This window comes from Alternaria infectoria (assembly GCF_024043175.1).
Source record: "Alternaria infectoria strain BMP 0036 chromosome Unknown scaffold_6, whole genome shotgun sequence".
Taxonomy (NCBI): Eukaryota; Fungi; Ascomycota; class Dothideomycetes; order Pleosporales; family Pleosporaceae; genus Alternaria; species Alternaria infectoria.
Window position 1 is genome coordinate 1,377,063 of NW_026250695.1, and position 15,017 is coordinate 1,392,079.

General features: G+C 52.7%; 6 protein-coding genes across 6 annotated transcripts; 4 read left to right on the forward strand and 2 right to left on the reverse strand.

Moving 5' to 3' along the window:
• Positions 1-297: 297 nt before the first annotated feature.
• On the reverse strand, positions 298-1,828 carry J4E92_004761 (uncharacterized protein; the record flags this gene model as incomplete). The annotated part of the gene is made up of 3 exons (XM_051496149.1): positions 298-1,368; positions 1,504-1,728; positions 1,787-1,828. 3 exons carry the CDS (start codon positions 1,826-1,828, stop codon positions 298-300), a joined length of 1,338 nt encoding a protein of 445 aa, XP_051353989.1.
• Positions 1,829-2,928: 1,100 nt separating this feature from the next.
• On the forward strand, positions 2,929-3,909 carry J4E92_004762 (uncharacterized protein; the record flags this gene model as incomplete). Its single annotated transcript, XM_051496150.1, has 2 exons — positions 2,929-3,578; positions 3,639-3,909. 2 exons carry the CDS (start codon positions 2,929-2,931, stop codon positions 3,907-3,909), a joined length of 921 nt encoding a protein of 306 aa, XP_051353990.1.
• A 276-nt stretch (positions 3,910-4,185) lies between these two features.
• J4E92_004763 (uncharacterized protein) lies at positions 4,186-5,398 on the reverse strand (the record flags this gene model as incomplete). The annotated part of the gene is made up of 2 exons (XM_051496151.1): positions 4,186-5,197; positions 5,370-5,398. The coding sequence occupies 2 exons, from the start codon at positions 5,396-5,398 to the stop codon at positions 4,186-4,188; spliced, it is 1,041 nt and encodes a 346-aa protein (XP_051353991.1).
• Positions 5,399-6,783: 1,385 nt separating this feature from the next.
• Positions 6,784-8,074, forward strand: J4E92_004764 (uncharacterized protein; the record flags this gene model as incomplete). Its single annotated transcript, XM_051496152.1, has 2 exons — positions 6,784-7,149; positions 7,205-8,074. The coding sequence occupies 2 exons, from the start codon at positions 6,784-6,786 to the stop codon at positions 8,072-8,074; spliced, it is 1,236 nt and encodes a 411-aa protein (XP_051353992.1).
• An 801-nt stretch (positions 8,075-8,875) lies between these two features.
• On the forward strand, positions 8,876-9,371 carry J4E92_004765 (uncharacterized protein; the record flags this gene model as incomplete). The annotated part of the gene is made up of 2 exons (XM_051496153.1): positions 8,876-9,233; positions 9,286-9,371. The coding sequence occupies 2 exons, from the start codon at positions 8,876-8,878 to the stop codon at positions 9,369-9,371; spliced, it is 444 nt and encodes a 147-aa protein (XP_051353993.1).
• A 1,310-nt stretch (positions 9,372-10,681) lies between these two features.
• J4E92_004766 (uncharacterized protein) lies at positions 10,682-14,276 on the forward strand (the record flags this gene model as incomplete). Its single annotated transcript, XM_051496154.1, has 2 exons — positions 10,682-10,863; positions 10,985-14,276. The coding sequence occupies 2 exons, from the start codon at positions 10,682-10,684 to the stop codon at positions 14,274-14,276; spliced, it is 3,474 nt and encodes a 1,157-aa protein (XP_051353994.1).
• Positions 14,277-15,017: the final 741 nt, after the last annotated feature.

Consider the following 15,017-nt stretch of genomic DNA (forward strand, 5'->3'; position numbering starts at 1 on the left):
ACTTGATACAAAGTTATGTATTACATGCTTCATGATTTCATTGGTTCGTATCATAATCTTACTACAACATCTTCTAGTTGACAGCCTTCAACTTGCACATCAAAGGGTGCTTCTCCCAAAGAATGAATGTTTTCTGGTTACTCCAATCACTGCTCTCAGGGCAGAGTTCAATATCAAAGTTGTAGTAGACCTTGGAAGCAAGGAGGCGTATCTCGTGGTATGCCATACTAAATTCAACTGTTAGCTTACTATCCACCGCGTACGCATCGTTGAGAACAACAAGGGAAGGTTGTAAACTTACTTCTTGCCAACACAGTCCCTCGATCCAATAGAAAATGGCTGAACACACTGCCTCTCGTCGCCCTCAAACTCGGGATCACCCATCCATCTCTGAGGAAGGAATTCCGTTGGCCTCTTGAAGTTCTTGTCAGACAAGTACATGGCGTGTTGCGGGATCATGATGATGGTGCCGGGTGGTACGTATTGGCCGACAACAGTACTGCCGTCTTGCGGTGTGAGGCGCGGAAGTCCAAGAGGAACCGGGGGGTAGATACGGAACGCTTCCTTGATGCAAGCCGACAGGTAGGGCAATGCAGCGAGCTGCTCCATGGTCATGTCGGCATCGCTAGCGAAAGCGCTTCGGATCTCGTGGTTTAGCTTCGCCATGCAGTCCGGGTTGCGCAAGAGCAGGTATGTCAGGCCCGAAACGAGTGTAGCTGTTGTTTCTGTCCCGGCGATCATAAAGAGGGAAGCATTTGCGTCCATCTCGCCACGGGTCAGGCCTCGGCCCTCCTTTTGGCCTAGCACCAGATCCCATAGATCGACCCCCTCGGAATCGCGGCCTTTCTCAAGGCGCTTTGTCACGCGCGTTACAGAGTGGTTGAAGTGGTCCATCCGCTTCCGATTTACAGACTCAGGTACGTATCTCTTGAACGCACGCCATAGCCATGGATATGACATCATGACGGTGAAGTGAGATCCCATCTTGAGACTGGCAAAGATGATACGGACCCAGGGATCGTATTCAGCGTTGTCGAGCATATGCAGTGGCTCTCCGAAAGTCAAGTCGCCCATGATATCGAAGGTGGTGAAGTTGTACATCCTGACCATGTCGAACTTCGCGGTCGGATTCTTTTCGATAGTGTTCTTCATGGAAGACACAAGTTTGTCGACGTACTTGACGAAGAGGGGTTCTTGTTGTTTCAAGGCTCGGTCCGAGAACGCGGGTGTGAAGATCTTGCGTTGACGACTGTGATCTGGGTCGGGGGCGATGATAAGGCTGAGTTCGCGGTTGGGTGTCGTGCCATACCTCATCCAGGCTTTCTGAGGAACATGTCCTGCCGTGCCTTTGGAGCCATGACCGTAGATCTGGAAGGTGGTTAGTCGGTGTCAAAGACTACACTTGCTTTTTCGGGCACCTAAGCAGGTAGCGAATAGTTCCAACACGACGCTGGAACATCGATTGGGCTATCAAGTAATATGTAAAAGATATGCAAAACTTACATCTTTCCAAGAATTTGGATCCGTAAAACTCAATTCATCGTGGTTGACACGAACGACATGCCCATACTTTTGATGTAGATCTTGGAAGAGTTTGTCCCGTGTGCCTTTCCAGATAGCAATGTTATACGGGATGCGCGTCGCAGCATGTAGTTTCGGTCCAGGAAAGTGTCGGAGGGGATGAAAGTATATGCGGTAGATGGCTCTAGCAATGAAGCGGAGAACCAGCTATGCCATGTTAGCAGCTATTTTTCTGACGAGCTTCAGCGAATCAAGCAGCACTTACAAAACCGATCAAAGAACCAACGATGTGCGGTATCGAGGCCATGTTGAAGACTTTCGCGATTCCCGAAGAACCGTTTGTTGATGTTGGAGACATGACGCTTGGAGTTCAGCCACCATATGATGATCTTGATGCAGGGCACGCGCAAGCTTTAAGTACAGACGAGTACAAGCACTACATTTGTCGCACTAAGAGAAACGGAGTAGGTTGACGCGTGCCATGCCGAGACGGGACACAGCCAGCTCGCCTAGTACCGTTGACGTCGGTAGCCAGTAGCCAGGCACCCATCGTCAAGTGATCGGCTGGAGGAGCCCAAATGTCGCACCTAATGAGGCATTTGACGCGAGTCGACCATCCGTGGGGAGGGTATTTCCCACGCTCACCGTCCGGCTAATGAGGATCATTAAGCTCGTCCAGAACCCACTCCCTCGGAGGGTCGGCAATCAGGTCTGGCAGATGGCTGTGCGGCCTGGGCATAGCCTGGTTGTTGTACTTCGTACATCAGGGCGTAATATGACATGTGAAGCCTGCCAAATGTGTTTCAGAGTGTGGCAGATTCCGATAGGACACTTTCGTCCGTGTAATGCTCACCGGCCGATCGCTCGGAGAATTGAGTTTATACGTTGCATACGATGCTGTGGGGAAACCGGGTGATCAGCATGGATACTCTTCCGGACATACGAATCGCTCTCGCATACGCATTCGGACAAGCTCCCTAGCAGATCTGTACACCTGGTAGATAGCTATCCCCAAACTGCAAATTTTGGATGTCACTATCGGAGCCGAGTTGCAAGCAATGTTAGTAGCAGCGACGTAGTCGTCATATCTCACCACACGACCTCGGGAATGCACAAACCCGAACGTACACAGCCAAACCTATGCGGAGAGGACCAAACGAAAACGACCAAACGAGAACGACCAAACGAAAACGCGACGCCCAGAAGCAGTCGTCACCTGAACATGTGCAATGCTAATGCGAATGATGATGATTCGCCCATGAGCATAGTCGGTGAAATCGGCAAACAGCAATGCACCGCCATCATATACGCAGACATGGCCCGTGCGGCTATCAGATCGTGACTTCGCGTTGAGGCGTTTCCGTCCCAAGGGCAATAAATCAACCCCACCCACCCTTGCACGTCACAATGGCAGCTACACCAGCACGCAGAGGCGTCTCCGCCCTGCTCTCCGCCTCGTCATCAAGAACAATCGCCAATCGGATACAGCAGCGGGGCTTCACTTCATCCCGCATCTTCGCCGCATACGCGACTGCACCCAGGCCAGCAGCGACGAGCACGACAAGCACAACCAGTACCTCCACAGCTGCCAAGCCAGCAACTACAGCGTCAACAGCGGCAAAACCCGCGACCACAGCGACCCCACAGCGGACAGTACAACCGCAGTTCGTCGCCAAAGAACCGCCGATACCAACAACACGCAATGCCACCGCAGACAGCGCAGCTTCCGCAGCCCGCAAACAACGCTCCCTCACCGACGGACTCTCCGATGCCCCGCCCGAGCTGGAAGGCGTACCGGCGATAGACTGGACACGGTCATACCACGGTCTCGGCTCCGTATCTTTCACACCGGAACAAGGAGAATTGCTACTAGCACCTATCACCCAGGACGACGTGGAGGTGAAGCCTGATGGCATCATATACCTGCCTGAAATCAAGTACAGGCGGATATTGAACAAGGCGTTTGGACCTGGAGGGTGGGGACTTGCGCCAAGAGGCGAGAGTATTGTTACGGGCAAGTTGGTGACGAGGGAGTATGGACTTATTGTGCAGGGACGGTATGTTTCTCTTCCCTCCTTTCGCTTTCCCCTTCGAACCTATACTAACGAAAATTTCAGACTCGTCTCCATCGCCCGTGGCGAGCAACAATACTTCGACCCAGACGGCATTCCCACGGCGACCGAAGGCTGCAAATCGAATGCCCTGATGCGATGTTGCAAAGATCTGGGTATCGCGTCTGAACTCTGGGATCCGCGCTTCATTCGGGATTTTACGAATAAGATGACGAAGGAGGTGTGGGTGGAGCATGCGAGCACAAAGAAGAAGAGGAAGATTGTGCTGAGGAAGGACGATACTGCCAAGTATCCGTACAAGGAGGTGAAGTTGTAAGTGGGCTTGAGTCATGCCGGGAATCATATAGCTGGAAGGGATTAAACCCAATCTCAGGAATATCAGGCATAGAACCTCACGCAAGCCAGACGTGGTTGTATACATAGGTTGTAACATCACCAGGACGACTAGTCCTACTCGTACTCATGAATTGGGATACCAAATATACACAGCTTCAGTGTACCTGTGAAGCCTAGCAGAATACCATCTACCATGTTGCCCAAACGCCGTGAATCATCGCCGTCGTATCACAGATTTTGTCCTCCAGGGATTCTTCTAGCGGTCGCCTAGCTCGAAACCAGAAGCCCTGGATCTGTTTCTCACATCACTTGGCTCCCTTCCATACGCCAGAGGATCGTCCCGAGGGAGTTCCTGACGCTGCCAGTTCCACGGCATCCAGCCACTGCTTGTCCTTCGACCGAGTGCAGGTGGTGTGAGGGGGTACGGTGGTCGGTCGGAGCCAGAGCTCAGTTCGTCGCGCTCGATCCTGTCGAACTCCGCTTCGCTCCTGTTACGGGAGAGGCTACCAGAGAGGCTTCCAGTACTCCTGTTGACTTCATGGTATCTGCTTCCGCCTGTTTGTTGTGTGCGGATGTTTTCTTGTTCGCGATCGAATGCTTGCAGGAGGGTCTCGAGGCGCTGGCGTTGCGACGCAACGTAGTCGAGTCGGTCGTTGTTGTTGCGGATGGAGTCTGGGACGAGGTTCCCAGCACCGCGGCTCAGATCTGAGGCTTGCGCATCTCGAGTGCCTGCGCTACCGGCACCGTAAAGCGCGCTGGCTCCGCTGAGTGCTTGGTTGACAAGCCCGTATAGGTCGTTGCTGCCCCTCGCCGACGGCATCTGGAACCTGCTCATAAGGTTTTGTGCGTACGTCTGTCCTTCAGGCCTGGGCGACTGCGGCTTTCCAGGTGCGAAGCCTAAGACGTTGACCTTGACCCACTCGATGCCCATCTCGACGTATGCCATGCCTGCCGATTTGGCACGGTCATGGCTTTGTGTAATGAACTCGTCGATCTCCCTCTCATGGTGGTATAGGAAAGGCTCCATGTACTCCTGGTACAGGTAGTTTGCGCCCTGCGAACCAGGCAGGATCAAGTAAAGATGTGCGAAGAAGCGAATCCATGAGTAAAAAGGCACCCAGCTGAGAATGAAGTCGAAGGTGTTCTCTACGGCGGTGAAGGCGGAGAGGACGACGAAGTAGATCAGCCAGGGTGCGAGGAGGGCTGGATCCGAGGTGTGAAGAGCTTTGTAGGAAGCGAAGATAGGGAAGAAGACGGTGGTTGCAACGCTATTGGCATATTAGCTAGGTTCTATGCGAATACGTCGCAGCAAAAAGAAAATACTGCATGTCGCAGTCATGCGAGCTCCAATAAAGCAAGCGGCGAGCTCACGATACTTCGTCAGGCACCAAAGTTTGTTGGAGAATTGGCAGCTGCAGGCGGGGGCGGGGTAATACTTACGTCAAACCGTCGGCGACAAAGCCGAACATGATTGCAGGCGTTGGGCGTCTTCTTTGGGTGTAGGTGTTTAGGTGAGAGATGCAGGACCAGGACCTACAGGTAGCGAAAGCTCAAGCCTCACGGATACGCGGGCGGAGATGTGGAGTGGCTCAGGCTGATGATCCATCCGATGTACGTCAGTCGTCAGTCGGCGGTCAAGGGCGGCGCGCTATCCACTTTCGGTCCTTTGTGTGTGAGCTCCCGAACGTCAGCTGCTAAAGAGAGTCTGATCGCGATGCTAGGAACTGTAATCAGGGACATTAGACTCTCACACCGACTAGCTATACGTGGATTCCCATCGTTCTCGGCGGTAGTTGCGGTCGCGACTTCCCCATCAAACTCACGTCGCGAACGCGTGTCGGCCCAATCATGGCAGCTACCAGCACCACCACTTTAACATGTCGATTTTTTCTTGCCTTCCATCTCTTCATATTCCCCTAGGCTCATCAGTATTTTGTTCTGCTTCGATACCTTTCACTTGGGTGTTCTCAGCCACGTTCTTGTGCCTTGATGCAAAGTAATCATTGCCATTAATCGCGACAACGTCATCACGATACGGTCCCTTCCCACGCGACTGCACGGTGCAGCTACTGTATACTTCTTTCTTTTTTTCGAAAATTGAATAAAACAGATACCACGGGGTTAGCGAAGGTTCGGCTCGTCTACATATCTGATTGCGCTCGGAACCCTATTGTGCACATCCACAGTTTGACGCGCCTACGTCCGAGACTTGTACCGCTTTTACAACCTCGCCTTATAAACATCCGAAATGGCAGGCCGGGGAAACTACCAAGACGCTTCTTATGCTGCCATGGCGCCAAGATACCGCTTATCAGAGCCCTGCGCTCGATAACAGCTCCGCACCCCGCGTTTGCGGCCGTTGTCGCGGTTGACATCATCCCGTTCTTCTCCAAACCACGGAAGAAGAAGCTATCGTGAACAATAGAACGCGGCAAGGTTTACGTAAACCAGCTATCTTCTTCCGTCATATCAAGCTAGATGCCTTAGTTTGCAACGAAGTCCTTGGCTTGTGCTTGTAGTCCCTCGACACTCCAGTAAAACGTCTTCACTGTATCTCTAGGAGATATGGCTTCTTGGCCACGCCAGGATAGAACGTTCAGCAAACCGCGAAGCGAGGAACTTACATGCCGAACGACGTATGCCAACCTTCAAGTATCCATACCTCGCGTTAAACCCCGTCGTCTAGAGCGTTAATTCAGCGTGGATCATGACTAAGGCGGATTGCGTCTTTGCGGATTGGATTTCGACTTCCGAGGTCTCAAGACTGTGTTGAAGGTATAAGAATGGGGTATACCCTTAGTTCACAAGTAGCAGAAACATACTCAAAGTGCCAACACTCGTACCAAACGCCAAGATGGTCGTCATCAAAACTCTGGCAGCTCTGGCATCCCTGGGGTTGACCATAGCAGCACCGCAAGCTTCAGTGTCACCATCGGCTGTGAGCTCTCCCAGTCCATCCGCATCAAGTTCAGCGACTCTTACTACTGAGGAGACGGAAGATCTGTACAGTCTTCATGAAGAGCTAGTCAATATCCCCTCTATCTCTGGGGATGAAGTTGAATGCGCGGAGTTTATATCGAAATATCTCTCGGACTTGGGGTACTACGTCGAAGAAATCCCTGCTGGAGACACTGGCACTTTCAACGTCTTCGCTTATCCCCAAGACCTCAAAGATGAGGGAGTTTGGCCGGAAGTTCTGATCACTAGTCATATCGACACTGTAAGCATATTCGACCCGAGACATGCTTCAAAAACAATGTCTGACACAAAATTAGGTACCGCCATTCTACCCATTCGAGCGCAAGGAAGAGAACGGCACAGTCTATCACTTCGGACGTGGCTCGGTCGACGCGAAAGGCCCCGTTGCAACAATGATAATCGCATCCCATAAGCTCTTCCAATCTAGGACCGATACGCCCAGCCTAGGAATGCTGTTCGTTGTCGCCGAAGAGACTGGCGGTGCCGGAATGAGAGCCTTCGCCGAGTACGCATCTAACACCACCTTCCGCGCAGGTATCTTCGGGGAACCAACGGAAGGCAAGCTAGCTAGCGGACACAAAGGATACCTGGGTGTGAGCTTGGACATCACAGGTCGATCTTCTCACTCTGCATATCCCTGGCTCGGTGTGAGCGCCATCAATTATCTCGCCGAAGCCATTGTTGGACTGAACATGCTTGAACCGGCTCTGCCGAGAAGTGAGCTACTAGGCGCAACAACTCTCAACGCTGGAATTGTTGCGGGTGGAGTCGCTAGCAATGTCGTTCCCGACCATGCTAACGCAAGTATCGCCGTTCGTATAGCTCGCAGCGAAGACGACGCAGTCGACCTTGTGCAAGACATGATTGCTGGGATGCTCTCACCGTTCGAGACGCGCGCAAAGGAGGAAAATGCTACTTTCGAGGTCGTTTTCTCGAATGCTAGGTACCCCGCGGTCATCCTCGACACTGACGTTGAGGGCCTTGAAGTTGCGCCTGTGTTCTTTGGAACGGATATTCCCAGCTTGCCGCAAGTGGATAAGAAGTATCTGTTTGGTACAGGCACGATTGAGGTTGCGCATACACCTGATGAGATGTTGAGTCAAGATGAACTTGTGCAGGCGGCGGAGGCATATGGCATGATTCTTGAGAGTCTGTTTTCTGAGTAGAAAAGTTCGAGCTCTAGCACGCTGAACGAGTCTCAATACGATGTGGCATTATGTAATGCAACCGTAATGCCTTATACCGCCCATTGATGAGTGTCTACCGAGTCTTCTGACGCTGAGTTGCTTTACAATCGAATGCTCGTGTGACAGACCATATCCCGTCTTTTGCGTAGCAATATGGAACTGAGGACATCGTCGAGTTTGCACAAGACGATTGTCTTAGGCGCAACATGGATGAAGCTGCTTGCTTAAGCCACGTGCCCACCAGAAGCAAGCCCAAAAATCTGTATATGAAGTCGCGCCGGAGGCTCTCATAACACGTAAGTTCACACCCTCCACTCCATCTCTTCCACATGGGCAGTTGAGATCAAGTCAGGGGCGCACGACCACCGCTCTTTCCTCCGATGTCTTTGCGCTCTTCCGCCGCTCCTCTTCCGCCAGTAATTGATGCCGTCATCGCTCCTTCTCTAAATAAAGGCTGTTTGCAGCGCTCCTTTACCGCGCCTTCAGAGGTACTTTCGCTGAGTGAGAGACGGAAATAATGGCGCCATAATGCACCTGACGCCTGAAGCAAACGGTCTTGGGTTCCTGTCTTCGGATCTGGGCTGTCCATATAAACCGCTGATCTGGTTCCTCCTTGAGTCTTTCCTTGATCAATAATCCTTCGATATATACAGTACACTTCGACCACTATATACCTCCTTCAGACATCGAACACCACTCTTCTACCATACCTTCGAGTCGACTACTATATACAACTCTCACACCCTCAACACAACTCCCACACTACACTTTCAATCCGACATGTCCAATCCACCTCAGTACGGACCTAACGCCCTACCCCAAGGTGCAAACGACGGTGGTGACGGCTCCTCCCTCGAACAGGCAACATGGGTAGCTGGCAGCGACAAGAACGCCAGGAGCTTCATTATACTCCAAGGCAAAGACTATGTACGCTGCAACATGGGCGATGCTCTCCAGTTCTACGACTCGGGCTACCGCGTATTCGACCCGCCTACTGGTCGTCGAGTCAAGTTCCAGTACACGCAGCCTGGTCGTCCCAAGTTCGGCGCTTTCGCACACCAGTACTGGGAAATCCAGATGGAGGAACATGCTTCTCTTGTGAGGGGCGATCGCTTGCCTGGAGAGGATCTGGGTGAAGGTTAGTGAAATACATGTTGATGAGAGAGAATTTGGACACTGACACATCACAGATGCCGAAGAGGAATACGAGGTCGCAGGAGATGCTGTCTTCGACCGCGCCGAACAGCCTCCTTCGACTCCCTCGAGGAGTAAGTAGCAATCTCGTCACATCTCTCTTGAGATTGAGCTAATACTTTCAAGGTACACGCGGAAATGTCGCTACGTCTCCTCCTTCTGGCGGTCGCGGTCGAGGTAGTCCTTCCACTCCTCGAGGTTCCAGCTCCGGCAATCAGCCAGGGTCTGGTCGTGGTTCAACTGGCCGCGGCTCCAGTACTCCTCGAGGTCGCGGCTCAGCCGGCTCCGGACGAGGTCAAGGATCACCACAGTCACCGACGTCACCCTCCTTCGGGAAGGGCAAGGGTCCAGCTGGCTCTCCAGGCGGTGGCTCTCCCGGCGCTGGAGCGGCTTGAGATGGAGGAGGGGCCTACGCTTTCCTTCGTATTTGCTTTCTGGAGTCTTGGTTGGTGAAAGGAGTCTTGCATCCGGGATCGATTTAGCAAGGCGTTTGGGATGGCAATGCAAATACCCCTAGACCTTTTGAGATAGACTTTGGAATTATACATCTGGTTTTCAATCTGAAGTAGACCCTGAAACGATGATGTTGGTGAGAAGAATGTGTACTCAGACTGCGTCCAACTCCGTGATGGCTTGTTGAAGTTCTGCACGCGTCATCTTCGTGATTCCTTCGTGACCTGAAAAATACCTGAGGGTCTTCAGAAGTACGTATACACATGTCCTGCGATGATCTGAAAAGCAAGTTGCCGAATACGTGGCTGCGCTAATCAGTACCTGAGGGTCTACAGACGTCCTCATGCAGGGTACCGCGTCGATCTGAAAGCATCATGAGGTATACATGTTACTCAGATCTGACAGAATTATTGACAAAAAGGAAGCCTGCGGTCTCTCGACGTGTTGTACGCTTGACGCGGATGAGTCGTGACGAAGGTGTGGAAAGAAAGAGGCTGGAGGAATGAGGTCGGAATTGGCCGAGAAGCGTTCCGACAAAGGCGCAGGGCGTGTCTTGGAACCCGAGAACGCGTAAAACACGACCAACAAATCATCGCTTATCTGATGCTGCATCTGACATATCCGTCAAGCTTCTGTAAGCCTGTCAAGATGGTGAAACCACGCAGATCGATCTTGGTCGGGATGCACCTGCCAGCTCCCTCGTGCAGCGCGCCTGCCACGCGAGCAATGACGTGCGACGATCTCCGACGAGCGCGTGCGTGACCATCGCCAGGTCGCTAAACTTCGCAGTCTACATACATCATCCCTTCCGGCCCATCGCGACGTTCGCTGTGCTCCATATTTATTTCGTACGGAGCGATCAGCCACAACTACTCATGTCCTATGACGCGCCTGTGGCTGTTGTCCATTGGTCGTACCGGTCTCCGCTGGATCCGCTAAATGCTGCTCACGCCTCGCACCTACTCCCTCGCTCACATCGCCGACACGGGCCGCAAACGCCCTGAACCCTCGTACTTTGTGTGTGTCAAGCCGCGGAAGGAACGCGAAGCCGAGGAAAAGCGCGCGCTGAAGATGTTGCTGCTGCATCAAAAGGGGAGCGTCAAGGTGGGAGAGGTTGTGAGGTGAGTTCTCAGGGTCTGCCGGCGGGATGGCATGGACGCTGTACGCACTGTCTATACGAGATGGGCAGTGCGCGACAACGTTTAGGGAGATTGTAGGACGGATTGCTAAGTCGCCATGCAGATACACGCTCACATACACCCCCTCCGAAGACCGCATATTACCGCCTCCTTCCTCCCTCCACGTTCGCATACGAAACTCTTCCGCCATCCCTCTACGCGCCGCATACCTCCACGGGCCATACACGATTCACGTATCCGCCTACCCTTCAACATTCAACCCGAACAAAAAGTCCGACGCAACCTACGGCGAGCCCGACTTTGAGCCTAATGTCAAGGCTGGTGGATACTGGAACACCAAGTTGACTGTTCCGGAACAGTATAGGAGCGATATCAGGGAGGATGACGGCACCCCGAAGAGCCTCACATGGATCATCGAGATCGCATCGCAAATAATCTTCTCCAATTCCGCGTCTGTAAACTACGAATTGCTCGTGGCACGCGACGAACGATCGCTAGACCTAGGCTTCACTGCTGTCACTGGCAATAGCCACGGAACTCCAGGAAAAGTACAAGATCACCAACAGGGAAGCCAGAAACATGTTTTGCACCATCCGGCACAGCCTAAGGGGGTGTATTCAAAGGCGGTCAAACTAGTGGTTGACGATACTACGAGCTTGTGGAATACACCGGAACTACCGGAGTGGAAAGAGGAGGACGAGGTCGCTTCAAGAAAGTCGAAAGATCACAATAGCCCAACGGAAAGCCACCAGAAAAAGAAGAAGAAGAACATACACCTTGTGATAGTAACGCATGGTCTACACAGCAATCTCGGCGCGGACATGCTATATCTGAAAGAGAGCATTGATGCGACGGCAAAGCAGGCGCGGGAAGATCGAAGACGGCGGCGAAGAGAGGAAAGAGGAGCCAAGAAGACCGGATCGGATCAAGATGCGTCGACAGCACCACTGTCAGGCGGCCAAGAGGACATACCAGATGACGAGGAGGATGACGATGAAGAAGATGTGATTGTTCGAGGTTTCGACGGCAACGTAATACGTACAGAACGTGGCATCCAGTATCTCGGGAAGCGGCTCGCTAAGTACGTGTTGAACCTGACCTACCCTGACCAACCATACCTGCCGATCAAGAAGTCCATGGGGCAGAAGTTGTCCAACACATTTTCGCCAACGAAAGACAAGCCAGACGAAGGCATACCGTCCCATCACGGTAGCAGTGTGATGCACACATCCCCAGGACATGACAAGCGCGCATACAAGTTCACAAGCATCAGTTTCATCGGCCACTCTCTCGGAGGATTGGTACAGACGTACGCAATCGCATACATCCACAAGCACTCTCCCAACTTCTTCGACACAATCAAGCCCATCAACTTCATCGCTATGGCGTCTCCATTCTTAGGACTGAGCAATGAGAACCCCACATACGTGAAATTTGCCCTGGACTTTGGCCTAGTGGGGAGGACAGGCCAGGATCTTGGTCTTACCTGGAGAGCACCGACGTTGGCGAAGAGCGGCTGGACAGCTATGGGCAACGTCTTTGGTAACCAAACCCAAGATCAGCACCAAGAAGATCCCGGCGCAAAGCCTTTGCTGCGCATTCTTCCTACAGGACCGGCGCACCAAGTCTTGCGAAGATTCCGAAACCGTACTTTGTACTCCAATGTTGTCAATGATGGTATAGTACCATTGCGCACGAGTTGTCTTCTGTTCTTGGACTGGAGAGGCTTGGGTCGGGTTGAGAAGGCTCGTAGAGAAAACGGTCTCATCGGCACGGTAGCGGTATGGGGCTACGGCCAGATTACTGGGCAGAACTCTTCGCCCAACCCCTCTAGAATTGGATTCTCGGACGATGAGGGTTCTGGGGTCGAATCGCCAACCTATAATGGCAACGATACTACCGTACCCCTGCCAGGCGCCGACGTCACAAATCAGGAAGACGAAGTACAAGTATCTACTGCAGAGCCAACTGCCCATCAGGCCATCGAAGGAGGGAAGAAGAGTCCAGAAGCCAAAGAGCCGAACGACCAGTACTTTCAGCCGCAAAACACTTTGATGCAGTGGTGGAGCTACATCAGGCCGACTGGAAAGCACACTTCGCGCGACAAGAAGATGTTTAGTCGTAGTCAGACTATTGGGAAAGACGAAGAAGACGAGCTTTCTCCGGCTGAAGCAGATCACGCGACATCGTCACATAGCGCACAACCAAGGAAGCGACCCCAAGCAACCCGTGGAGACTCAATTGTCGATAATCCCAAGAGCCACCTAGCGCCACCCAAAACGACTATTTTTGAGTCTGCTGGTGACCTGATCAACCCTCCTGTTCCTCCCCAGTCCTGGATCACAGACCCATCCACTCGAGCACGCACCATCTTCCACGACAGAATCTACCATCCTGAAGACATTCCGCCGCCACCTACGAAGACGAAGCCAGTGCGCAACTTCTCTGGTGATAGTACTGCTTCAAAGGCATCGACAACAAGTGTCGACGAGAGTGTGATGCGCGTGGAAGAGAAGATTGCTCGCGCTTATCACAAGGACCTTTCTTGGCGCAAGGTTCTCGTCAGCCTTGAGCCCGACGCTCATAACAACATGATAGTGCGTCGTATGTTTGCTAATGCCCATGGTTGGCCTGTCGTCAAGCACCTTTGCGATACGCACTTCGCAGACACTTACTCGGCAAACACGCGAGATGAAGAGGAGCCCGCCCTTGATCGTGCACAAGCCGTGAACAAGCCAATCAACGAAGATGGTGAACACGTCAAGGGGCAGGAGCGACTGCAGCCACCTATCGAGCGCACTGATAGCGAGATGAGGGAAGTCGCGGACGAACTAGCCCCGCTCAAGCCGCCCAGTCTAAGGATACCCAAGAGATCGAATACGACCGACTCGACCCGTAGTGTGGGTTCGGGCGATTGGGACAGTATTTACTTCGGGGAGACTAGTGACGAGGAGGATGAAGTGGATGACCGCAACGCTGTCCAGAAGTTCTTCCAGCCTAACATGCCCAGAAGCCCGCGAAGTCCTTCCGGAGGTCCACCCAAGACACCGGATGGCAAAGGCACGAGCGATGCAGACATCTCCGACTTCCTCCATGGATCCAGCACACTTGAGGTTCACCGAGGTCTTGGCGCAAGTCCCAGCAGCAAGTCATCGAAGTCAGCTACATTGACCCGCGAACCGGATTCAATGGAGTCGACTGGCGAACCACCCAAGGCTTCTGAGGAAGCAAGACCTGTGACACCTGCTGGTAGGATCAGCGGAGTTGGGTTGAGGAGTTCTATCGATATCCCTGCGTCGCCAGAGGCTGGACGAGCAAGAAGTGGGAGCACGGTCACTGAGCAGGTCGCGAGGCTCAGCAGCCCCAAGAGCGACAAACACACAACGGGCTCGTAGCATCGAGTTCGTCGGTGGTTCAGACAAGCGATGGCAGGCCTTAGACGCAGGAGTTGGAAGTTGCGACGTCGAGACAACATCCGCGTTTCCAGCGCGTAGCACGGGTTCAGAAATTTTCCCTCGTCTATTCTTCGACTTCTTGTGAAGGTCAGTCAAGCGTTTTCGGTCTCGGGTGCAGTGGGTGTTACGTGACGTTGGGTTTGAGATCAGTGCACAGAGACGGATGCTACACGAGCGAAGTCATGGATGGTAGCACAATCGCGTACACAAAGATACCCCCAGATCTTATTACATGGTTTGTAGGAGCAAAGGTCTTCTTTTTGTCGTAGCGTCGTTTAACTCTATTAACTCTATAATTCTCTTCTTCGGGGTCGTTCTTTCCGTCGCCACATTCTCCTTCCCAAATCTGTGTCTCTTCACCAGGCGTCACCGTACGTAATAAACATATCGGAAACGACTAATTCTCTCATTTCCTCCTTCACTCGCTAGTCCCGAGCTTCTCATCGCCTACGTCATCTTTATGCCGCGCCTTCCCCATTCACTGCCGCTATTGTGCGGCAACACGCTCCGTTTGTTGGTGGACAGAGCTCCAAGCTCGGTTTGTTGTGGTCGAGTCACCACTTGAGTGGATCACCACATTCCACAACCGCAACCCGATTGCGATTTCCCAATGCACCGATAGTCGTCGCGCTTCTACTTTGGTCTGGGTCGCTGGTTTCGTTCTGGTTTGATTGCCTTGTC